Source organism: Phaethon aethereus (genome assembly GCF_964289735.1).
Source record: "Phaethon aethereus genome assembly, chromosome: 14".
NCBI lineage: Eukaryota > Metazoa > Chordata > Aves > Phaethontiformes > Phaethontidae > Phaethon > Phaethon aethereus.
The window spans coordinates 12,078,453-12,105,618 of record NC_138590.1 but is presented as its reverse complement, the minus strand read 5'-3'; the positions used below and the strand labels follow the sequence as shown (position 1 = coordinate 12,105,618).

General features: G+C 39.7%; 1 protein-coding gene across 10 annotated transcripts in view; it reads right to left on the bottom strand.

Annotated features, from left to right (window-relative positions):
* Nucleotides 1-27,166, bottom strand: part of EBF1 (EBF transcription factor 1) — a gene marked incomplete at its 3' end in the record, with an annotated part of 278,174 nt that overhangs the window by 87,028 nt on the left and 163,980 nt on the right. For 6 of the 10 annotated variants that reach the window (XM_082006218.1, XM_082006219.1, XM_082006215.1 and 3 more), the window contains exons 7-8: nucleotides 15,191-15,272; nucleotides 7,527-7,668 (exon numbers count right to left, since the gene is read on the bottom strand). In XM_082006218.1, coding sequence (XP_081862344.1) covers nucleotides 7,527-7,668; nucleotides 15,191-15,272 — 224 coding nt within the window. The remainder of the gene's footprint in view (nucleotides 1-7,526; nucleotides 7,669-15,190; nucleotides 15,273-27,166) is intronic. The other 4 variants (XM_082006220.1, XM_082006221.1, XM_082006222.1 and 1 more) reach the window with 1 other exon arrangement.

Genomic DNA, 27,166 nt, shown 5'->3' with positions numbered 1-27,166 from the left:
GAGAAAGCTCAAACCTTCAGAAGGTGGTTGGTGTAACTCCAAATAAGAGTCAGCTCTTGGTGGTTGGAGAATTTCCATCTGAACTTTTTTCCCTTATCTGTTTGCTGTAACAAAACAGGTTTTTTTCACACAAATCTGTATCAAATTTTAATGACAGTCTTCCCCATGTTTTCTTCTTTTGGCAATTTTGAAAGCTCCTCTGCGAAATCCACAAAATGCACTCTATCTTCATCCAGGTACTATTTTTCCACGAATTCATGGCATCCTCATAACAATAGACGGTAACAACATATCTCAGCTTGACATCATTTAGATATTCTGGGGGAAGGGCTGTTTCATTTTCCATTCATTTGAAAAACATAAAGGGCAGCTGCTCATGGGTAGAAATCACCACACCTTATCTTTTTTAAATCAAGGTGTCTTCCACTTCCATTGTAGCATTTTTTCCTTTTTCAATTAGATGTGACACCAGATCCCTGATAAGTGACTGTCAAGGAGGAATCCTTTCTAACTGTGGTAATTGGAGTATCCAAACTTGACTTTTCAGGAGGTATTTCCATAGGCATTATGTAACAGCAATCCTTTTTATTAAAGACTAGTATACTTCAAATGGTATCTTTTAAGTCCCCTGCAACATGGTGACAGCAGTGTTAGTACATATATGTTACGAAATAAAGTTTCAATAATGAAAAAAATCACAAACTCAAACCGCCAACTTCATGAAATACCTACAGCCTAACGGCAGAACTGAGAATTCTGAAATCTCCTCACCCAAATCAACCATTAAAAACCCACCTCCCAGAAAATTGTTTAAATCTTGTTTTCATTTAGCCTCACACTAAAAATAAATTTTGAAAGATCAAAATTGCTGCAGCCAGATATTCTAAGCTTTTGCATACCTCTCCTTAATGTCTGATTTATGATCCAGACAAATAGAAACAGAAGATTTTCTGCTTTCTGTTCGATGTGAGTAGCTGTGAGAAGGGCAGCTCCACCTACCCACCCACCCACTTCTTGTGAAATTCTCAGTAATATCCAAAAAGGAAGCAGGGGTCCAGGCCTGCAGACAGCTACTCTGCTCTGGTGAACATTAAAAAATGACATCAGCATAATTCAGTGGGGCATAGTTTAGTTTTGACTACCTAAATCGGAGTTGTATGAATCTGAGCTCTGCTGTGTTTTGCTAACCTGATGGATCACAAGTTTTTACTCCTGAAAGGACAATTTCAGTCACACAGCCTGACATCCTGCACAGCGCCCATGAGAGAAACCTCACCCAGCAATTCCTGGGTGAGGAATTACTCGAACCCTTAACTGCTCCCCGCCCTGCCACAAAATTTTTTGGAAGATACCACGTCCTGACTTAACATTTGCAACCTGCGGAGAACCTGAAGTTTTGGCAACTTACTTCAATGGTCCCCAGAGTTAAAATCTTGTTGAGATCATATTGGAGTCTTTATCTACAAATTCTCTCAGGTAAAGCACCTTATTTTTTGGCTGTGTTTTGTGTCTTCAGAGGGACAAATGCTCTAGCTCCATCTGAGTATACACACTGGACTAATCCAGCCCTGGTGTGCTCACTTATATTAGAAACATACAGTAAGTCCACAGGACAGCAAAGAGGTTAATATTATATGCTCGGTGAGGTCAAGCTCCAAGAACACATAACAAACCATTATGTAAAAAATTGCCTGAATTTATGAGTCACTGCATTTATGAAGGAACAGATATGAAAAAGACAACTTGGCAAAAGTAAAGAAAATTATTTCCAGCTTGAAGTTTTGCAATCCTTCAGTATATCAAGGCTCACTTACTGTTATTACTATCCATGTTGTGCAATGTTCTGAAAGTCACATTTTTCTCCCTTGTGTATATGCATAGAGATGTCCAACAACCCTAGGTATTCTTTCCTCGTAGAAAATAAATTAGAAAGCAGACATAACTCAAAATGACATACAAGATCCCCTCAAGTAGAGTGGTAGAATCCTAATATTTTTTTTCAATATTTCCCTTCTAAATAATAAATCAAGCCCACTGCATTTCTCTATATGGAATGATATGGTGCAGAAAAAGCTTGTGTGTTTATACTTTTCACATAATCATGAAAATATTCTTAAGTGAAGCACTAAGATATAACAGGTGCTTCCATCCACAGATTAAACAAGTCAAACAGTGAAGTTTCTTTGTTCAAACCTGGCCAGTTTGTGAATGCAGTAGTCCCTAACTTTGATTAACAATCTAAACCTATACCATCTAAGGGTAAAATGTATCAAGTTTTGAAGATTAACCTTTCTCAACTTGCTAATATTTTTCACTTCAGTCAGTATTCTGTCTTGTATTAACAATTTCATCAACTAGCATGAACACATGCAACATCAAGGAATTCAGGGCTGAAATGGTTTAAATGGCACTCATATGGGCATCCTTTGCATGACTGTCCACAGCGCCAAAAATGTAGTGGTTACTGTTACAGCAAAGCCACTTACAGTACAAGAACCAGGTCAGTAAGTCAGATTTCTGAGCATCTTTCAGGAATCATCAACTGGTGTGCGCTGCACATGCAGCTAAATTCAAGGTATACAATGAGCATTCTCGCCAACTCTATTACAGTCAGACTAGATAACAATGATACTTAAAAGCAGTCAGTCTCAAAGCTATATTTTAAAGATTATTCTCCCCAAATAGTTTATTAGGTGGGGAAAAGCTTTCCATTTTCATTAACCTAAATAGAAAACACCTAATCAACTAAGACACATCCTAGCAATCATTTTTGCTTTCAAATCTGAAGATTTAGTGGAAAATCCATGAATGTGCCTACTGTGGTGACTGTGGACTCTCAGACTGCCCAGGATGGGCAGAATTGGCAAGAAAAGCTCTTTAAATGCCCTGCTGCAGATGAGAGGATCTACCTGACGTAACCCGCTGAGGCAACTACTACTCTTCATTTACTCTAGGAGGTTTTGCACCTGCAGACAGCAAATGGTCCGAATCACTCATTAATATCATGAACTAAAAGAACATTGTAAAAGCTTGACTGTCTCAGGTGATCGAATAATCCAGCCATGCACTATCATTTCCAGTATAAAGCAGCCACTGATAATGGTTTTGCTAGATAATGACCTGATTTATGTATATTTCATATTAAAATAATGGCAGGACATTGCTTTAGAAATCATGGTTGTCTCTGCTTCCATCTGCAAATTCTGACATCATGTCTTATAATTTGTCCCTACTTCTATCCTCATCCTTCATCTTTTGCTGCTGTTGAGCTGACTCAGAACCAAATTGCCAGCAAACCCCATCATCACCTAATTCTTCAGTGCTCTCCTATGGAGGAGGAGGAGGAGGAAGGAAAAGAAAAAGAAATAAAACTGCCCCTTTAAAAACCCGCACATTTAAGCTGCTTGTCAGTCGTCTTCTTGACAAGGCCACTTGAATATATTCAGGAATATTTGCATAAATACTCACAGTGAGTTCACTGTGGCAGCTAGCGCTAATGGTAGATAAAGTAATTTAGTCACTTCTCTTAGGCATCCTGTCAGGGTGATAAGCACCCCCTCTTTGCCTTGTTGCATATTAGATCATTAGATAATAAAGTGTTAGAGCATGCAAACTGACAGGGTCTCAGGGACTATCATTTTTCGAGGGCATTGCATTCTGCCAGTGAGGAAAAATAATAGAGAAACTGATGCTGCAATTGGCTTTACATTCTTGTAAAGCCATTCAAAGATTTGGGGGAAAAAAAGAATTTTTATTTTGCAGCAATATGAGAGTTTTAACTGGAAACTTTGCAGACATCTGCAGTGGTGGACTTCATGCTGATAAACTTGAAAAGGGTTGTTGCAAACCCTGTCAGAATTCCCCGCTTCCACAAGCTAGTCACTTAAATTGCTTTGGAAAGATTTTGCTTTTAAAATTGACATCCTGGGATGAACTGCAAGCTGAAATGTATTCTTCTGGTTGGGACCTATTGGCTCTTCACTATACATCTTACTATATATGTACAATTTAGAAAGGTCAACCACACCAGCTTTCTGGTTTACCATAAATATAAAACAAGTGAGGATCCAACTATTTGTGAATGAAAAAGTGATAATTATTGAAAACCACAGATTACTGTGGTTTACCCTATTTATACCACACAGAGATGTATGAAACAATTGGCCTCTGCCAGCTATTACTTTTGATTTGAAATACGAGCTTCTTAACCCACTGGTTTCAAGGAGGACAGTGTGTGGATACAAAACCATGATCTAGGTTCCTAGTTATATTCAGGGAGATGTGCTGTGAAAAGGAACTTTCATTTTACTGTCTGACAAGCAAGATATAAATAAACACGTGTTGGATGTCCCAAAAATAATCCACGCTACCTACTAATGAAATGGTAAAAAAACCTGAATGTGGAGACACCAGGCTCCTGAGTGGCTTGGGAGTTAAAGCTTTCTTTCCAGTTTTTTGGCACCCAAAAGTCTCTTTTAGGTGTCACATAAACTGCAACTCCATGTTTAAGAACAGCAACTTTGCAAGGAAAAATAAGCTGGATATTGTCCAACTAAACTAGGCAACCAGCAAACCACACCTTCTTGCTACATCCCATCTCCCCTTTCCCCAGTCCTCACACAGTCAGGGAATACTAAATAAAAGTACACAGGAATATATTTGGTCAAGGGCATATTATAGTTAGATCCCAGCATTAAAAACCTATGATCAGAAGGTTCACTAGAGCAATAAACCAGAGACAAACTATGGGTGCCTACGTTAGCTTCCCATTTCACCGTTTACAGATACTGTTCAGATCAATCTGTCCTCCTCCTGAGGGAGGCAAAAAAGCTGGAAAGAGTAAAAGCAAACAAACTGTCTTTGCTACTCATACTTGAAGTAATTATCCACAATAAAAATTCCAAAAACTGAAGAAAAATAATATACTTTGGGACTCAAACTAAAAGTAAAAATTAATTTAATTGGAGAAAACTGTCATCTGTTCCAGTGGGCCTAAGGTTCATGGTGGTTGCCCAAAATTCAATAGCATTAAGCCCAGTTGAGACTTTTCCTTTTTTTTTTTCATTCAGTTAAGTGTTTTAGACATCTAATAACAACATTTAAAACAGTTATTGGATTTTGGGGGGTTTTATTCTTTGTTCCTGTCCCTTGGATTCAAATGTGCATAGAATTCCTGGAACGCTGGATTGAAGGATTTAGGTTAAAAAGAAAGGCTCCACCAAGCCTTTGGGAAGACTGCAATTTTGTAGTGTGGAGGTTGCTATTCAAAAGTAAGAATTTACTAGCGGTTGCTTTATGAGGTTGCTTGAGAGGTGCTTGAGAAAGTAGATTAGAAAAATCACCTTTCCCACAAAATGTACACATGGAGATATTTTGCAGATGTTGACTTTTAATGTTAACACAATAACTAGGGTTTGTGTAGATATGTAAGCATAGCATTATCTTTCTTTTTTTCTTTTTGCTAACAGAATCCCTCAGGTAGTAGGAGTGGGAATGTTAGCTGTGGTAAAATGAGCTGCTGTTACACCATGCATGGGAATGAGAACGTTTATGTATGAGAAAGTAAGTATTGCCTTGACCAAAAGCATGCACTGAGAAGACTGGGGGGGGGAAGATGGCCTCTACTTTAGTAGGAATATAAGTAAAAAATAGGAGTGTTTTTTTTTAAAGACTAGACTTACTGGAAAGATTACGAAGTTGAACAGACATGAGTTTCCTTTTGTAATGTTCTGCCTTCTGCTAATTAATAAAGACAGAGTTCGTAGATTCCTTACAAAAATTCAGCAAAAATTATGACAGTGGTTTGTTTATTAAATTAGGTTGTTGGCAGGAAGAAAAAAAAATTCTATAACATGAATTATGGCTGAATATGGCTCATAGCCTACATAAAAAGTTAGAGCTAAATAAATACAGATGTAAGTTATGTTTATATAATGAGAAACGCTGCTGAGCTAAGAATTTTAGGTTAGTAAGTGTGAACTAGAGACCCGATTCTGCAAACACTTATCAATACCCTCAACTTCACTGACACAAGAAGCCTCATTGATCCCAACAGGACCATATGTGCGCATAATCTTAAATATATGCATAAGTGCTTGCAGGACTGATGCCTGAAAGCATAAACAGAATAGAAAGCTTTTTCCACAAGAATTCACCGAGTAGTAGAAACCCACGCATTTGCCCATTTCTCAGTATTAATAATTTCTTTTAACATACCTAGTTAACATTTTTCTGAGTGGCATTTGCCTTCCCAGAGATATTTTATCTGGTTTCTTCAGACTCTTTGGAAAAATCTTTTTAATTATTCATCAGAACTTTGGCAAATATTTGTGAAATAAACCAGCATAAAGGACTGGTGCCCTCTACACTCAACTACTTCAATGGAAGCTGAGGGTACACATCTCTCAGAGGGAGCAAGCACCTATTGAATTTAGGATTACAAACAGCTTTGAAGACAAAGAGCTATTCTACCAAACTGGAACAAGGAGAGAGGAGTGAAATGCCCTCTGTTTTTGTTTTGTTTTTCAGTAGTAGTCATCAACTTTGAGGAGAAAGAGCAAAACAAAACATTAATCAAATCCAGATTTTTTCAAAGTACATTTGCACTCAACAACTCCCATTTTAAGCACCTACAGTCACCAGCAGATGTTCTCTTCCAGGACCAGCTGATCTTACGGAAAAGATTACTGTCCCCCAGGCTGCTTCTAGCCACGTGCCTCCATCCCACCCTTGCTGGGGTTTACTGTCCTTTCAGAAAAGCCAGAAAAATTGCCTTACACCATTTCTCCTTCAATCATTTCAGCAAAATAAACTAGATTGGAAAAGAGTTCTTATTTAAATGATTTAACTCAAATGGACTTCTTTGGACTGAAGGAGACTAGGGAGCAATCAGACAACCATCTTAGCTGGCATGTCCATGGTGGAGAATAACCTGCAGCAGGGAGGAGAGACAAGCAGCTGTGGCATGCAGGGAAGGGCAACTTCCGCAGCTGGCACAGCTGGAGCCAGAAGAGAACGTTCATCCATGGTTTGAGTAAGCAGATGGATTTCCAAAAGGGCTCTGCTTTCATTTAGGGCAATTCAAAGGAACAGCTGGATCTCCTACTAGAGAGCTCAGCACTCTATAGACAGAAGAAGTCCAATCTGAAATTTGGGTGCTGAGCACTTCAGAAAATACACAACATCCTTTAGATGCACAGTCAAAAATCAAGGCAATTTGGAAACGATCAGACTCCAATTTTGGGTGCCGAATAGATGCAAGCAAGAAAAAAAAAAATCACCACACTTCACTGACACACAGGACAGACTCTGCACCCATGTTTGCTTATGGGTTTGCCATTTTACTAGATTTATTGCTGACCTACTTGAAAAATTCCCCCTTTGGTCTGGAGGCCAGTCTTTTTAAAACGTCCAGTCCCAAAGGTATAAATCGTTACAGGACAATTTGAAAGCAGTAGCCAGAGACACAAACCAAATAAATCCACATTTAAAGTAGCAATGCCAACCAATGAAAATGATATGCCTACCATGTTCCAGATAAGAAGGCGTACCTTCCGAGGGATCAAGTCTTCGAGCTCTCCGCCCGTGCTTGGAATTGTTGTGTACAAACATATTGTCCGACACTGCCAACACATGGCCATCAACATTGACTGTTGTAGACACCACAACCTGCAAGCAGAAGAGCAAAATGGAGGAAAATTTGGATATATATGTATGTTTTTCAAGAAGCACAGAGTGTAATAAACTCAGTTAAATAAATAACAGCTGGGAGCTGTAGAAAATTGCATAGCTATTGCGCGTAATAACTGGTGCTTATGCTGTACAAATCTAACAAGAGACTCTATTGATGAGTGGGTCTTTGGCATCGAAAGCTTTTGATGCAGTTTTAAGTCAAATTGCAGAGTTTGTAGCTGCATGGCAGACGGCACACTGTTAACCATCATTTTAACAAGAGGATCTTTATTAAGTATTTTTTCCCCTATATACAAGGGCAGCTGTGTTTCACCCTAAATTATCCTTCAGTCTCCATGCTGAAGTAGATAGAGCTGTTGACATTGCAAATTAGAATTGATTCAGAATAAAAGAAAACAAAAGTGTATTTTGTGAAGTTGTAATGAAAGTTGTTGCATGTCCTTCCCCCCACCTTCTCTACTGCTCTCCCCTCAGTACAGTCACTACAGGTTGTTGGACTTGCCCAAATTTCTCCCGAGCTCTATCTTAGTGAGTATGTATAGGTATGTTTGTGTAAACACACATTTGACAGTGGGGTCTTGATCTGGAGAACACAACCCTATTCATCCAGCGTTAGAATTATTTGTATTTCTCAACTTATCTCAATGTCAACACTTGGGATTTGGGTTGAGGCAGGGGGAGGGAGACAGAGAAGCACTACCCTGGAGGCAAGATCTGACACATCTGCTCCCCAGAGCAGCCTGGGATGGGAGAGGAGCCAACCCAGTGGGGTAAACAGGTAAGTGTTGGGTGTCCAGAGTAGACAGACGTGTTCAGACGTGTTCAGACCTCTCAACTTGGAGGATCAGCAGACACCATCCTATGGGAGATCCCTGCTCAGGCTGAGGGCACCCAAACCAGGAACCATAGTGGAGGAAACCGGGGGGATGCATGGGGCAAGCCCCTGGCAGAGCTGCGAGCTCATCACACTGGGTCTCCTCCCACCCCACTCACTCCAAGTGACCTCATAGCCTCTCTGGCTTTCATTCAGCCACCCCCTTCCACAGCCTTTTCCCAACAAAGTATGGCATTCCCAGGGTTTTACCCCAGCCAAAGATTTGGCCTTCAGCTGGCTGCTAGTTTGCCAGGAGCACACGTCGCCTTCAAGAACTTCAACTAAAACAATAAGAAATGACCTACACTTCTCCTTACATTAAACAGGGAAAGGGATTAAAAACTGAAACCCACAGAGATATGTTTATTCATGCGACCTCTTACAACCAAATATAATAATTGTCTGTTAATTGCAGTTTCAGCTCCCACCTCATGCTTCGACATGTGAAACAGCAATCAGCAGCTCCTGTTTAATCCACCTATTATGTTGACTAATTAACTTTGCTCGACAGTTTATTTCTTCCTCCATTATCAGCCCCTGTCAGCCGCAAGCACACTGCCGCAAAGCGGGACCTCAGTCCTTTTGATTGATCACCAATAGATTGACATGCAGATTAATTTAATTAGAATCACCTCACTTGAGAAATGAAAGACAATGGCAAGGGGGCTAATAGATCTGCTCTTATAATGAGGCAAGCCTCCAGAGCCGTGGCAGAGGATTTCTGATTTATTTTTCTGAATTCCCCAGTCACTCTGAAAGGCTCTCACTTTAATTGTTCTTGGTTTTGAGAGGCTTTAGCCTCTGAAGAGGTGAAATGCTTTACAAGGATTGGCAAACATTGCTTCAACTCTCTCAGGAAGCTGCTGCATCTCAAAGTTGGTCAAATGGGGACACTTAAAGGATCACTTAAAACAATTCCATTTCATCACTTGAATTGGATCTAAAAAAAAAAGTTAAAGAAAAAATTTTCTACCTGTTTCTGACCATCAATTAAAATGCTCAAAAATATAAAGCAAGAAAAGCTGCTAAACTGCCCATTGCTAATCCCAAATTCTTTGTCTTAAAAAGAGGAATACAAAAGAGAATAGTTTACATCTAAAGGATCCTAAAATCATCCCTCAGAATGGCATTCCAGGCAATAGATTTTTGTCTGTGTTTTAAGTGAAAGATATTAAAATACAGAATAAATGATTCAAGAGCTCTTACAAATGGAAATTTGGGAAAAAGAAAGCACCAAACACTATAGGTAAGTTTTTCTGAAATCAAACTAAGGGGAAAAAACCCAAGCCCTATATATAAAATTCCAAAAGGGATTTCAAAAGTAATTTATACATTGCATTCCTGAGGGACAGAATAAAGTTTATGATATTTTCAATAAAATATGATCTTATAGTAAGTGGCCCAGGGTTTGCAATATTATTTGTGCACTTGCAACCATTGTAAATGCTTTGCAACTGGGATTTTGAGCCAAATCCTTAGCTGGCATTGCCTGTCACAGCTCCACCATTTTATGCCAGCTCCTTATCTTCTTTTATGGGTCTGCTTAGATGTATATGAAAATTAACACTATTACAATTAATAACAATGGCTACAACATAAAATATTTTCACCAATCCTAAAACCATATAGGTACACACAGATTTCCCACTGAAGCTGACCAATCCTGTACTGAAACCCAAACTTTTGAACATTTCTAGAAATAGGATTCCAGAAGAATAACATGTCAAGAGTAATAATAGCAAGGTAGGTCTCAAACCTGTGGAAATCAAATATATAAGTAGCTGTCGCTATACATGCTCCTTTCTAGGGAAGAACTCAAGGAAACAATCCTAGTGAGGTCAGTTTTATGTGAGTAAATCTACATTTAATTTTCTCCCCCTCAGGTTTCAGAAACTGTTGATGCAACATATTTTGAATTACTTAACAGTGTCTTCCTACCTACCTCCTGAACAGAGAGTTTGATTTACTACAAAGAGACCACATTGGTGTGGTTCTTTGGTGTCGTTAGCAGAAGAAACTATAAAAGGAATCCCCAAGAGAAACTGTTTCCAGTCTCAGGAAATGCAGAAAAAAAAGTGGTTACTCTTATGTGTATCTCTGAAAAAAAAAAATGATTATTCATAGTGCACCTGTAAGAAGCAGCACACGCTTACTGCTCAATTCTTTAAATGTAAAATCTCATTAATACAGGAATACTGAACATACACTGCACTAACGAAATATTAATGCCTCCAATTATTAACAGAGAAAAAATACACCTTGAATATTGTGTGCCACAGTTACATACTTGGATCACTACGGAGCACTTACATACTTGTAAGTTCTACTCATATTTTTTAATCCAAAAAAATACTACACTCTCTTCATTTTGATTTTGAAATGACTGGGATATGTTCAAGTTAAAGCACATGCTAAAACTAATTTGTGGAGAAATCATAAAATTACGGGGGAGAGCCAAAGTATATGTGGAATGGGCACTGAGGCATCCTAAAACACAGACCATAGCAAGAGGGAAAGGCACACTACAGTTTAATAAATGATTAATGAGGTGCTGACACATTAATGTAAGCACAGGGACAACCAGGCCTGCCAAATCTCAAACCTTTCCAAATTTTGTCAACAAAACACAGTTTTAATTTGGGACAGGCAAACATGGAAAATGATTTTGAGCTTTAGCTTTAGCCCTTCATAGATTTTGAATTTAAATCCTGTATCAACACCAGGGGAGACAGAGGTATGAAAGAAACACATTGCTTTACAACTTTCTTCAATGAAGTTGGCACTATCAACTGCATTAATGTATCACAGCTCTGTGAATTATTCTGCCTGCCATTAAATAGTTCAGTTTGTGAATACTTTGGAACCCAGTTTATAAAAAAAAAAAATATTCAGAGACCAGGAGCCTGGAGATCAAGCTATTTACCCACGTTTAGCACTTGGCCTGTTTATTTGTTATAGTACCTCACCTAATATATCAAAATTAAGTATTGTATGACTCCTCATTTTTAACCACAGCCCATTAAGCTTTGCTAGCTGATTAAGACATAGCATGTTCCTTGTGCTTTCAATTTTCTCCAATGTATGGTGAGGGATCTGATATTTTTGCCATGTCCCCAACATCCAGTGGCAAAGGCAGAGAAAATCTGACTACAATGATTTCCAGGTTTGAAGTGTGTCACTAGTGTTAAACCTGTAACTCCGGTGTTTGCTGCTCTTCTGAAAGCTATGCAGAAATGGCTTGAGCAATGTCTTTATTTTCATCACCACTTGGTGACCTCTTCCTACAATGTGTGACTTCTTTAACTAAAAATTACTCTTGATTTAACAAGACACTTAAAAAAGTGCCTAACTTAAAGCACATAAGTACATTCAGTAATTTTGCTCACGTGCTCAAGGACAGGCTGGGCGCCTAATTACCTTGTTGAATTGGGCCACAGCTCTCACTGCTATTTTTCAGCCTTCTTTTTTTTTTGGCTTTCTCTTCTCTGGGGATGGAGCCTTGCATGTCCAAATTCCATTATCTGGGATTCATGAAGCATCATCCCTGTCTTTTATGCAAATTTGTAATAAGACACAAGTGGCTTCAATTCAAACATGAGTGGCAGCATCCCATGGAGGCAAACTAGCAGCCCAGGCTGAGGAGGAGGTTGTGGTAACAGAATCAAACAGCATGGCAATTTCTAAGTGACTTTCAAGGTTTTCATAATAAACGAATGTTTGGGGTTTTATGCAGTGACTCAGTCTGAAAAGTTTCCTCTAAATTAAAACTTGACATGTGTCAGTTTGCAAGCAGTTGTGCTAAAACAAGAACAACAAGATAACTAGGGCACCTGGGTTTCATTGATTACAATAACATACAAAACTGTTTAGGTTGTATGAATGAGTTTTTAGTGATGAAAAATAAAATCTGCAGAGTTCACCCACGATACCACTAATTGGGGCACTACAGCCCCACCAAAACTGACAACTTATTGTGATGAAGAACGCAAAACCAGACTAAGTATCTGCTCCAAGAGGTTTCTGGAAGAAAAAGGCAAGGTTGGACAAAGGTGACAATATATGGTATCACCAATTGTTTTCTGCAATTGGGGCACAACCGCATTGCATTGCAATTGGTGTACATTTCATCTCTGTTTTCAGAGATGAAATGATTTTCTCAAGGACAAGCAGGGAGTCTGTAGCACAGCTGAACACTCAACTTTCTTGAGTCCCTGCATATTACTTGATTTCTTCTCGCTGAGAAATTTCTCCTCCAGATTCCTCCTCTTCTGCTAGTAGAGAGACAACTAACAGAGCTAGGGCCAGCATTGCTCCAGCACACACTTTTGCTGACACTCAACACCACTCCAGTTGTCACATGCCTGGAGACCTCAGACATGCAGAGAAATTTATTTCCTTCCAGGCCCACATCTGCTTTTATATTAGGCTTATCACACTACTACATTTGCATGCAAAGTTCAGGATAAAACTTCCTAATTCACTTCTATATGTGAGTCTGAATGAAGTTTCACACACATAACTGTTAGAGACCTTGTAAGTCTCTGGCATTATTTCAAAGGTAGCATATAGCAAACCCTCCACTGACTTCACAGGGGCCCAGATTTCACTTGGTTCCTATACAACATTGTCTCAAGCATCTAGGTGCATCGTACCATTGAGATACTATGTGTATGCTTTATCTTTTTCACCCTGAAAAATGATAAATGAAGCCTGGACTCTGTAGAGTCTGACTGGTTTATTTTAAGAAGTCTATTGCTAAAAGAGCAACAAATTCAAAATTTAAAAAAGGAGAGGAGAGAGAAGAGAGGGGACAGGGGAGAGGGGAGGAAGAAACAAAAGCAGCTATTGTAAAACAATAAGCCTGGGCACTCAACAGAATGTTGCAAGTTTCAATACCACCCTGTATTATAGTATGAGTGGTTCACTTGGCTGAAAGTGATTAATTTCTTGAAAATGCTAAGGTCACACTAATTGACATGACCTGTGTAATTAAGCAGTCTCTGTTTACACACAGAAAGCTCAACTGCTGTGAAGCTGGGTTTGTATGACAGAATGTCTTTACAAGTCAAGAGATCAACAACCTTTCCTATGTCCTACCTACCCGCCGACACAGGCTCCTGATTGCTGTTCTGAGAGAACACGCAAAGGCATTACCATATGAAAATCAGCCTCAAGCCTGGACGACCACAAACCCAACAGCATGTACATGTTGTGAAGCCAGCTCTGACAGGCCCCAAGGATGACTGCTTGGCCTAAATCCCTGTGCTGGTGAGAGTCCTTTTTCCACTTTTGCCTTCAGTGATAACGCCCTCTAGAACCACAGGAGAAACGTGATGGAGGGAGGAGTGTGGGGTGAAAAGCTAAGGGCTCTGCCATGCTAATGCTAGCTCTTATACTGATTAATCTAATCCCTGTGGCCACATCTCCTCACTTCTGCACCTCTGTGCTCAGAGGGGCAAATAACACCCTTCTCCCTTCCAGCGTTGTTGCAATTAAGTAGTTCAACAAAAGACATGTTCTGCATGTAAATAATATTGTCATTTATATAACATTTAGCACTTTTATTTAAGTGTGACAATGCTGTTAAAAAAGCAAACAAGGTCCTGAGCTACTGCAGAAAGCAGCCATCTTTTGGAGTTGTCTTCCTCCAGAGAGCCATGTAGTCTATGGGACAAATCTCCTATTTCTTCCTCAGAATCCTGAGGCCAATCCCCACTGACAGACTCTATCATGTTTTCTCCCTGGGCCATATACACTCTTCCCATCACAAGAGAAGGTCCTTTGGCTCTCTACCCCATACTTTTGTTCAGCACACACTCAGGTAAAGCATTATTGGCACAAAGGACCACATCTTCAATAAAGGGGGTCAAGCAACTCTTTCTTAGCTTTGCCACCACACCACTGTGGCCAGCACTGGGGAAAGCAGGTGTAGACTATCTACAGCAGGGACAGTGCTGTACTTGATCCCAAAATTAGTCATGGACATAGGTGTAGCATAAAAAAAAAGTCCCTGGCGATCTGAAGTTGTGTTGATACTACAGTTCCCAAGCCCCACTGCCACATGGTGCAACAGCAGGGAAATACCGGCCCAAAACATCCCAAGAAAGATACACCCAATGGTAGCTTTTTCCAAGTGCTAACTACAGGGATGGACCTTCATCCCATTGATGCATGTTTATGAGTCTTTAACACTGCTGAAGAATAACTGCTGAAGTGTAGTCACAAGCCTGATTTTATTAATTGCTCTTATACCCTCCTCTGCCCCTTCCAATAAACATGGTCATTACTTAGTGTTTACATGAAAGCAAGTAGTTCTCCAGGCAGAAGGGAATATCTCAGAGCAGGGTAGCCCCACAACCTAAAACAACAGTGAGGTCATTTTGATTTTTCCTTTTCATGCTTTCACTTCCCTTAGAGATGACATTATCTTCAAGAGTTCTCTTGTCCAGAGCAAGAAAATCCGACTACTTCCTGCCAATTCTGCTGTGACAAGAAGCCCTCAGGCAATATTCTGTGACCTTATGTTTTTAGCATCTTCCAGTGAATTACTAGGTTAGTTTGGGTCAAAGTACTTCTGTCCCTAACAGCTGCTGATTTTTAAAGGAGGAAGCGTGTCCGACTGACCTGGAATCGACGCATGTCTCGAGGGTTTCCTGCATTTTTTAGGCAATTTTGGTTACATTTGAGGAAAAATTTCAAGAAGAACCTGCAGAGAAAGAGAAACGGACATTAACATCTTATAAACAGTGCGTAGTAGTACTATGTAACATCTGCACATTTGGTCTAATAGCACCTTATTTACAGTAGACATTCAGACAAATCATCCTACTGACCATCCAAAGACAGAGTAGAGCTTGCGTGGGCCCCAATCCAGCAAAATGTGTAACACGTCCAAAACGTTTAAGCATTAGATTAATAGATCTGTTGTGTCAGAGCCATTAAAGTTTGCAGAGTCAGTCCCTCTATCGCGCTAAATGGCCAGCCTTGCTGTGCCATCCATAGCAGCAAGGAAGTAAGAGAGACATATTTCAGCACAGCAAAAAGAGGACAGAAAAATGCCAGCCAAGAAAATTCCCTTACGTATAAATGGGGTTTTGTTTTACAAATTCACTGTCGTGTGCAAATTTTGCTTTAATACAAAACTACTGAAAATTTTCCATACAGTTGAAATCTCCCTTCCACAATTAAACCCAGTTTGTGCATAAAATTAATGCTCAAATAACGGTTAATGGGAGACCAAAACCCTGAGAGGAGAAGGGGGGAAGCTTTGGTGAAAAGATTTACTTCACAGAAAAATGAAATATTTTCAGTGCAGTCTATTTCCTGACCATACACAGTTCACTGAAGTAGCTATATGACCACGACATATATCTCTAAGAAAAGACATTGCATTTTACAAAGCCAAAGAAAAAAGTAAACTTTTCACTGAAAAGATTTCCTTCAGTGTTATGCATCAGTGGACTGTAAACTCATAAAGACAAGTCAATGAATAATAGTGGGTCTCAGATTCCAGGCTTGCTCCCCGAGAGCCAAAGTTTATCAACCTTTTGTCCAAAATAAACTACAGACTAAGGTCTACTAAAGCTCAGCCATGCAAAATTTAATCCTACAGCAAGTTTAAAACATAGTGCAACCAGACAGAGCAGCATTACACTTGCAATGGCCATCAGTTGACTAAGCAGAACCTAATGTGACCTATGTCCATATACAAAAGCAGGGCTGCGAATTGTTTGATCCTGTTTTACTTTAAATCAGAAAGTTAACTTTTGCAAGCATCCGTCTTTTAGCAGGCAAATGGAATGCGAGGTCAGTAGCATTTGCACATACTGCCATCAAGAAAGGCAAAACTGCAGGCTAAACAGCTTCAGAAAACCCCTTTTTGATAGGCAGCATTCTCTGCCCTGCTCTAGCTGTGATGCTACCCTTCAACAAGACAAGTTTTGGTGCTTGTTCCTCCATGCCAAGAAAATCATACTAGGCAAATGGCTGCAAGGACAAACTGAAACTACAGGGGACTATTTTCATTAAAGAAAACTAAGGTAATGAGGAGGATTATAAAATGTGATGCTTGGGATTATCAAGGACTGGATCTCCTGACCCAGGAAGTTCCTTCTAGACCTGTGCTCCTAAATAAGAGCAAGCAATCAACATAAAATAAACAGCCGCCACACTTGAACGGGGGTTTGGAGACATTGTGTTTGTTTACACTAAAATAAAGAGCAGTGTAAGCCATTACATTTTCTCATCAAGCAGGTTCCGATATTCAATAATGGAAAATTGGTGCTATTTGTTGTACATGTGTGTGTCTTTTTAAGCCTCTAATGGCCAGCTGTGACAGCCTGACTCAGATTGTGTAGAAGGAGCTGTCAGCGCAAATCTTGGCATCTCGAATCCAGACAACTGCTTGCCACCAGGCGAGGGTTTGTACTCGTGCCAGAATGGATTTTGAGAGACAAGCAAATAGGGCATTAATTCCACCAAAGAAAAATGAAAAGCAGGGGGAGTTCAGGATCTTACACTTCAGATGATGGCTTTCCTGTCAACAGCTCATCATTTAGCTCATGAGCTATGAAGGGCACGGACATCAGATCCCTCTTGCCCTAAGCTGGCCCTGTCATGCGAAATGCTGGCAGGATCTGGAGACCACCCCTCCACGCAAGATTGCTTGCTGAAATAAAAAGCCCGGCCATCTGTTGGGAGGCAAAGACACCCCTGTCAACTGGTACCTACAGCCTCAGACAGGCCCTTATGTGGCAAAACCTCTCAGAGCCACTTACTCTTTGGGAAGAAGCTGGTGTTGCCCCAGGTTTTCTGGAGGATTTTTGGTGGCTTCACCAAGCGCTGAGCCCAGCAGCTGCCCACCCGGTCTGCCACAGCCCTGAAGCAACACCTTGGCCCCAAGCAGAACTAGGACATGGAATAGTTAAAAATATCTGCACTGAAAGGTAGCATCAGCCATGCAAGCGTGGGAAGCACCTTCCCCGTATGGCTTTGCACAGTGGGGTTTGGCGGGTTGACTCAAGGGCCCCAAAGGAGATGGGAAGCTCTTCATGAAGCTCTCCAGAGAAACACTGGGCCTTCCCTTCCTTTACCAAGTCTGAGCTCATGTCAGCTCAAAGGCTTGGAAAATCACTATGAAATACAAGAGTTTGCTTTTGGGGTCTGCAAGCTCTAACACAAAGTTTTGAACTCTAACTCCATTTGCACTGTGCTATCTCCCCCAAATTCTACAGAAATTTCACCAAAATAAGCTGCAGAAGAAATGAAGCTCATCTATTTAAACCTACCAAAAACCCTCAGGCAAGCAAGCAAGAAAACAAAACTTCCTCTGAATTAAATCAACTCCAGTAAAAAAATTAACTTAAAAAAATAACCGTATTTTCAGAGGAACTTTCAAGACCCCAAGCTTATACAGCCAAGTTCGCTCACTGCATTTTAAGTAAAAAATCACCAGTATACAGAACACATTCTGCCAAGTGCTGTATTTTTATTCCACTGAAAGACAAAACAAACTATAGGCTGCACTTTGTTTTGAACACACCAGAGCTGGAGTCCCCCCGGCTATGCAAAAGCGTCCCACGCTCGTCTAGGCAAGAGCCGAGCGGCTCCCGAGCTGGCACGGCACGCGCCAGCTGACAGTCTCCTCCAGCTTTGGCAGAAAGGCAGATGTGAACAGATTAATACAAGGGTAGAATGGAACAGTTTGATTCACAGTGTTCAGCCTGGTCTCTCGGTTCCTGCTTTAAACGGCTTGTTCAGGTGCCTTCTTCACCTCGGTCCGGTCCTGCCAGCCTTGCTCATTAGCAACACTTCACTCTGCAAATATTTCAGATTTAGATTGACAGGACTGGTCCAGGAGAAGTGCCAACAGAGCTGAGCTCTTTGTAAGCATAAACCTCCATCCCTGTTTGTTTGCATCTAACTTCTTCACAGTGGGTTATTTTTTTTCAGTTCTAACTTTCTCCACATTTGGCAGGGCTTTATAGCATTAGTACTAACCACAGAGGATATATAGCATTAATACTAACCACTGGGGTCTGAAATTCATTCCCAAGATGTAAAAAATATGCAAAATGCAGGAGTGTCAATAAAATCTGCAACTTTAAATCTCTCTCCAAAGTTATGTGATTGCTGAACACCAGCTCTTCTGCCACACAAGACTCAGGCATCAATTATACTTATTGCTACCATTGAAGGTTTATTTTTTTGCACAACTCAAACAAAACATATTTTCTGACTCCCTTCCTGACTACTGACATCCCTGGTGTGAAAACCACTTGTGCATATGGAGCAGAGAAACACAAGCCAGCTCCACATAAGTCAGCTCAGGTCCAGAAACATGCAAACTTTTACAAAGAACTTGGATTTAATGATTTACATTGCTATTAATCAAAGGACTCTGTGCTTCACCCCTTATTCCACAAAGACATGGTTGGAGGGTATAGGAGTGCAGTTTTGGAGAAAACCAGTTAATTTTAGATTACAGATGCAGCTCAGTGTAGGCTGCAAAAACTACTCAGAGTGAAGCTGCTGAGCAGTTAATCCATGCCATGGCACTGTACTACTACAAATCTTTAAGTAACTGCAAGGACCAATGTAGAAATACAACCTCCAGTTAAATACAAACCTCCAGTCTGAATCAGGCCCAAATTAACATAAACTTTTGTCTGCCAGGCAGAAGCTCTAACAAATGGGTTATTGGCTCTTCTGGGAGTGTTCTCTCCTTTTCTCACAACTCGACAGAAAATTCATTTTTGGAGATGAAGCTTTTTTTTTTCCTAACAAAACTGCTGCATTCCCCAAAAGATTTTGGTGTCAGCAGGACTGTGCTCTCACGATCACCCTCTACTGTCTGCTAGTGAGGGACTCTTACCTCAGCCCAGTCTGAGCATTCTGGTCGTCCACGCTACCTTCCCACGCTGCTACTTCTGACTCCTGACACCGGCTCCCTCCTCGCTCCTGCTCCTTCCATCCTCTGACTCCCCTCGTTCAGCTGAAGGATCTAGTGAGCATACTACCAGCTGGAGGTCGCTCCCCTTGTATATAATACTCCCTGCAATTCATCGCTGGCCAGCTTGTCCATCACACTGTAAATACTTTGGGATTGTGCAATACCCTCCCCAGCAGCATCGGGCTCTTTGTCACTGCTAACTACCACAGTGATGTAAATTAAAAAAATACACAACACAAATAGAAATACTAGCAATAAAGATGTAAAAGGATTTTGCCCTCCTGCTCTTCTTGCCACTACAAATTAATACCCATGTTTATTAAAAATAAACAAAGAGTTAAATTAAAGAAAGCGAGCTCTGACATGATCTAGGTTCGTTTTTCTGTCACTCCCCTGAAGGAAATTTAAAGGAACTCAAACACGAAAGCTTAGCAGTAGGATTTTCTTGCCATTGCCACAATAAATATGTCTGTGGAAGAAGAAAAAAATAGTTGGAAAGAAGACCTGCTGCATTCCTGATGCTGAAGAAAAGCTTGTTTGTTCCTGATACATTGGAGAAGTTGTTCAAGAACAGTTCATCCATGTGAAAATATGACAGCTGTCGTGCTGCCAAGGTCAGCCAGATCAGTGGCTATCCAGAAAGTGAGTGCCGCTTATACAACTTAAATCTGGCTAGGGAAAACAAAATTGACAAAACGCACCTATTCTGAGGTATAAATGCATTTGATAGAAGAGGGCAACTTTAGACTCCTGGATGAAACATGGCAGTAAGTATATGTGGGTTTGCAAAATTAGTAAAAGCAAAAGACATGGGCCAGTGCAATAATTAGCAACTGTCCATCACATAAAAGGATTGCATGTCCATTCTGTATGACATACCAATTCAGCAGAGTACTAAATATGTGCATAAATTTAAATACACAAGCAGTACTGATGGGGACAAAGGTACTACTCACATACTCAGTACATCGCAGAACCAGCTCTGCTGGCAGCCTATCGCCCTTCTTTGGTTGTCCTCCCAGCAAAAGAGGATGCTGGGGATGGGATACTACAAATACAGCTGTCTCAAACCGTATCTGATGGGTATTTTATTTCTGGTGAAAACTTGGCATATCAATAGCCAATATAGGGGTGAGGCCACAGGTCACCAGGAGGCTGACGGTGCATGCACTTCAGCCGTTTCATGTGCTTCTTCAGGGTTTTCTATGCACTTTTCACACACTTCTCTTTCTCAATTAGTAACTTCTACTGCACCTACTGGTAACTAGATCTAGTTAATAATTTGCCACTAAAATAAAAATATAGAGAAAATGCATTGTTTAATGCAAATTTATTTGGAAAAGTAAATAATCAAAATGCAGAAATGTCCCTTTAGAAATTTCAGAAGGACAAAGCTTTTTTTTTTCCCTTTCAAGTTGACTCTTCTAATCAAAACTCCTATTTTGCAATGGAGAATTCCCAACTTTTAAAAAATTAAGCTAAAATAAAGCATTTATTGTTTCTTGGAAAAGAATTTTTTGGTTTTCCAACATTTTTAAACTTTACTTGAAGGGAGCCACTTTGCCAGAGAAAAATTGTCAAAATAATGGAATCTCCTGCACTATAGAAAATCTGAGCTTAGCCCAGCTCTACTAATAACTGCAGAAAAAGGAGGGGAAAAAATTCCTAAGCATTGAAAGTATGAAGATTCCCGTTTACTAACAAGTCTATTGTTGCAATGTTTTATTTTTCGTTTAGGTTTTTTTTTTTTCCTCACAGATCTTTTTACATACAAGTAACTGGTCATGTCAGGTACCCTATTCACAAAAGAAAAAATAGAGACTTACACTAATATTTACCAACATGAGGTTGTGCATGGAAATCAAATATCGGCATGGGGAAAACCTCCTATTACCCACATGTTCACAGCTGGATTTTACTTGGCTCTTTAGTCAATAAACAGTAGTAGCTACCTTTTGTGGCATTTTTACAACAGGAAATTTATTCTGCAGACGAGAAATTAAACACCAGATACAGCCATCTAATTCTCTTCTAAACATAACTTTCTTGAGTTGTCAAACATCCTAATTAACAACAAAAAAAATCCCAAATCTGCTTTCCCTGGATTCACTGTTCTCATTGATTTAAAATGGAAGCAGAATCAGACCTGTATTTTGCATTCATGGGATGCTAAACAGTTCACTGGGTTAAAAACAAAACAAAACAAAAAGCCAAAACCTAAAGCCTGGAAAATTATTTATTTTACTAGAAAATATCTATCTTCCTCCCGAACAGCAGAAAAGATCCAAGAAAGGCAATGTGACACTGAGAATAAGCCTCCAGCAGTCAGAGTCTATTGACTGAGATTCTTCAGGCAATGCCATAATAATAGAAACAGCATAGTCTACGTTATTTCTGTGAACTTGCTCTGACTCCTGGAGCTAGCATTACCAGGGTTTGCTGTTATCAATACAGTAAATATTCTGCTCAGCACAGCAAATAGCTGAGGAGGCATCCACATAATCACCAAATCAGAAGGCAGGACTGCCCAAAACAGCCTTAAATTACTCATTGCTCGCTTCACCAAGTGTTCCCAGTCACTTCTCCTCAGGTCTGTGTGTTCTGCACAGTGAAGCACAGCATATCAATTTTTCATCTTGCACCTTTTGGACTTCTCTAGCTCTCTGATACCGAATTATAATGCATCAGAGAAATTTAGAGTAGTTTGGGAAAGTGCGTGTGGCATTTTTTCCCATGAGTGAGTTAAAATCCCAGAGAGACTGTTTTGGTTTCTTCTCCCAGACTTTTAATAAGAAAAAGAGAACACCACCAAAAAACAACATCACAAAACAGAATTAAAAATATCCAGAGGCAGGTTTGAGTGCTCAGCTTTCTGTAATTTAATTTTGCCCCCAGGTCTGACTTTTTTATATTTTTTTTCTTAAAATAGTGAAAATCTGAATTTTCTTTTATCTCCCTACTTCTATCCAGCTCCATTATCTAAATTTTTTATTAAATTTTACCTACAGCCACCTTCCTATCACAAAAAAAAGTTGGAAGGAGTTTGTGCCATCTGGGTATAGAGGATACACAGTGTATTTGGTTTATGACAGCTAGATACAAGATAACTCAACATACACACATCCTTTACGTTATATTGACACAAACAGCACTGTAAGGGGTGGAGTGCGCGCGCACCCATACCCCACGCAGAGCTCCAGTTGTTAGCTTACATAGTGCAGAAGCCTCCCAGCTCTGCCTTTTCTGCATGCTTCAAATCACAGACTATTCTTTACGAGCTGATGGTCCAGTGCTTTAGCTGAAATTGTGACAGACTTTCCAGCATTACAGTACTTTATTATCAAGTGAGTACAGTCACATAAGCAACAGAATTTATCCTTACTTATTTAGGAAAAGAACCAATATTTGATAAATTTGTTTCAGTTCAACTACTTTTCCCTTCACCCTTTTCCCCACTTCACTCCTGTTTAAGCCCTCAAATACTGGGATATAGAAGTGGATTAACTATTTTTAGTTTTTGCTGAAGATGTTAGATTCAGTCACTGGAAAAAAATATAAACCAGCTCTGTGGTCTGTTACAGTTCACACAATGCCATTGAATTAGCAGCCCTCCCAGAGTCATACTTTTGCTAAAAGAACCTCTGTTCAGTGTAAGTGATGACAGATAACAGCATTACTGTTATTGTAATATGATACCAGTATTTGCTTGCCTGCTACCTCAAGGTAAACTCCTGTAACTTTAGCATGGTTACCAAAAAACATCAGCAGTATCAAAGCCGTAGTATGTCAGAAAGCAGTGTTAATCCAGTCATTTAAAGCTGTTTTTCTCATAGCAGACATGGGACCCTAAAACCTGTCACCTTGAGCTGAGGGGACTGATGACATATTTCTTTCATCAGCTTACTGAGAAAGTTATAAAGATTCACATGGTAAATATTTCATGTGTGGGAAACACATTTCCCACCTTTCCTGGATCAGGCACACATAAATCCCCTGCATGTAAAATTGTGTGCAATCTGCCTGCACATACAGCAATTAATGATTCCTCAAATAACCGACACCAATAATATCCTTAAATAACATTGATGCACCAGTGCTATCATCCTAATCTGCAAAACCCAGAGGGTCAGGCTATTTAAAGGACATGTGTCCATGGTATACCTTCTGGCCAGAGTCTCAGCCTCTAAAGCACTAAGAAAAGTTTCTCCATCAATAGAGGTGGATTGCTACTCAAAACCCATCTGAACAGATGTATCCTTGAATGGTTAGGCTAGGTGTAGACATTATGTTACAATGGTGTTCCCTCACGAGACCTGGTTCAGAACCTGCTCTGTTTTATTCTCAAGATTTTTTTTTTTTCTCTTTTTTGTCTTTTAAGTGGAAGATGCTTAATGTTAAAAAAAGCTGGGAGGTCTGCTCAGACTGACATGAAAATAATTTTTGACCAGATTTATAGGATGGACTGATGGCCTGAAGAGAGAGAAACAACAAAGATGCTGTTAGATCTCTTACTTACAATAACCTGTAGTGTATGCCAATAATGAATCAGAAGCACATAAGAAATAAAGTGATTATTTAATTCATTCATGGCTCAAAATCATTAAAAATATACAACCCAAAGAGTTTTGAGCCCCAGAGAAATGTAACAGAAACTTAGCACACATGCTGAAGCGTGCCCATGAGATGCTGACGCTGAGCAAACTCAAGGGCTCTCAGCTGCAGCTGCTCCACTGCTCAGGATCATCCCCAGCAAGACAGACATTGCAAGACTGTGGGATTTACTGTTGGGATGACACCCCGGTCCCAGCTTTTGCATCACTAAATCCTCAGCAGAACTGCAGCAGCGATGGACAACTTAGAAACGTGACTGTAAATCTCTTGTTCACAAAGTCCTTCTGTGAAGATGAGTGGAACTTACCTCACCCGACCCATCTGAGTAACTACAGAGAAATATTTGGAAAGTGTCAATATGGTGAAAGATTGATTGCATTCCCTCCAATGACAACTTATGCTTCAAAAAGAAAATGAAGTGCTTGTTTCAAGTGGAGTAACAGCAGTGAAGGACCTTATGTGGGGGAGAAAAAAAACCTATAACGTAATAACTTTAAGTTATTAAAAGTTAGCTTTTAATAACTTAAGACTAAACTGGGACCCTGATCAGAGTTTGTGAGGAAGGACAATCTGACAGAAATGCTGCTGGGAAATGTGATTTTATTTTTTGTAATAACATTTTTGGGGATTCTCTTAAAAAAATAATAATTAAAAAAAACCAAACAATGAAAAGGAGTCTTTTAAAGAAACTAGTAAGGGTGAGTCTATAATTAGCTGCACAGAAAATAATGCTAATATATATGCATATGTATATTTATATAAGAAAAAATCAAGCACCAAAATGCTGTGGCAGTAAGTGAAGCACTGCCTTCGGCTCCTGCCCATGAGCTGGACATTCCATCTAGGGGTTCCCATTGTTTCATAATATTTAAGAGAATAAAGCCCTCACTTCCTTTGTAGTGGGAAGCTCTGGCAATGAGGACAGGATCCGAAGTATAGTTGCTATTTTGAGTGCTGGAAGGAAGCAAAGAGCTGTTTTGTGGAAAGGCGGAGGTACTTTGAGCTGTGCCTGTGGTGGTTCAACAAGATAAAGTATTCCAGGGGTGTTTGAAGGGGATGCTGAATTGGCTCTAGGTATAAAATGCTGCAGAATTTTTTTGTGTGTATGGGCAAGCACCCCAGACACTGTAAAACTCATTGTTAGTCACCACAGAAGGGGAAGACTGAAAGGGGAAAAAAGTTTTTGATGTGATGGTGAAGAGGATCACACTATATGTAATGCTGGAGGTGTCATCAATAAATACTGCATGTGTGCACTACATTTAACATGATATTGAAAGAGCTTAATAACCTTAGAAATAATGACTTCTGCAGCAGACGTGTAGAATCAAATAAAATCTTAATCCACAAGTTTTGGATTAAGTACTTCAGAGTTTTCCTTAAAGTAATGGGCCTTGAACATGTAGGAAAAACACTTTTGCTGATGCCTTCTTCTGTGTCAGAGAGATGTGGAAAAGACATCATAGCCTATAGCTACAAAGTTCTCTTTTGCACCCATGCAGAAAGGTTATTTAACAAAAATATTTTCTTCTGCACTTGAAGCCAACCATGCAGTGAGGGTACCCAAGCTGAAGGACAAAACCAAATGTCCCACAGCTGGAGTGAAATTAAGATCAGGATGTAGGTGACAAGTTATAACTGGAGCAAGGTAAGGACGTGAATTGGCTGTAATAAAATATATTATGCTCATGCCACTGTTGGCAACTTTGTTGGTTGAAATTATGAGAAACAGCATATTTGCATGGAGTTCAACAGACCGAAGATATTGCAAGGACAGAGGCACAGCGTTAGATATGCTACACAAAGGAGCAGGGAACAATGTGCATCATCATCTTTGGAAAGAAGGTCATCTCTGTTAGCAGCTACAGACATCTTCCATGGGTGTTGAAACATAGTCAAGAGTAGGGATCTCTCCTGTATTTCTGGGTGTCTGGCTGTGTCACCAAGATGCCTTTCTGTCTGAATGCAGAGATGATACCTGTGACCAACAGGATTCATATCCACAAAACACAGAGCAAGAGGGTTTACAAAATCCTATATAAGTACTGCATAATTATTATTTTTCTGTATCACTGTAGAGGAGTGAAGACAGCATCAGCGATGGAAAAAAGGTTTAGAATGAGCAGTTAAGTAACGTTGTTAGACGGTCAGGGCAGAAAGGTTGACATTCTTGTTCATCTACATCATACCCATGAAAGTCACAATTTATTCAATGGACTAGGAAGTGCTTGCCACTTAACAACCTTTTACTCCTTAAGTCTATTTTATGTTCTATTCTTCTTTTGAAAACAATTGTGCCAGCAACTGGCAAAGAGTAAAAGAGGATCAGCAAAAACTTACAGCTGTCCCCCTCCAGTAAGTCCCTGGAAAAAAAAAAATTCCTCGTTAATGTAAACCTAACTAACAAATCTCATGCAAAATCTTTCTAACTAGGCAGTAGCTTAAAATCATCCAGAACTCCACATGAGTACTGAATATCGATCATTCTTGTTTCACTCAATTCTGTAGCTCTTTCAAAGTTCCACTAAAGACCTAATTACATAATAATTAACTTAAATGTTGAAACACGTTACCCTTTCTTAATACATATATATCACTAATGAAAAGACTGAAATCCTTTAAGATGATTGGTTAAACAATGTGAACCTAGATTATAAAATCAGGGTCTGCTCTCAGAGATATTAAATCTAGAGGAAACATGAAAACAAATCTAGAGAAAACATGAAGAAAACTCATCTTTGGAGATGAGTTGACACTCCAGACCCAGAGTTAACTAATACAGGAAATAAAAACAGGGCCATACACCCAATGGCTTGGTGAACCTCATTTGCTGAGAATACAATATCAAGTTTTAAAGCCCTGCTTAATCTCCAAATAAAAATTAAGAGGGAGTTTGAAAAAATACTGTGCAGTGCCAATGACAAACTTATCAGCATATACATGTTAGACAACATGCTAAAATACTCTCACATCAACTTGTCAACAATAACAGACAACCCTGATAAAATAATACTCAGGACTTGATTGAAAATTAAGAG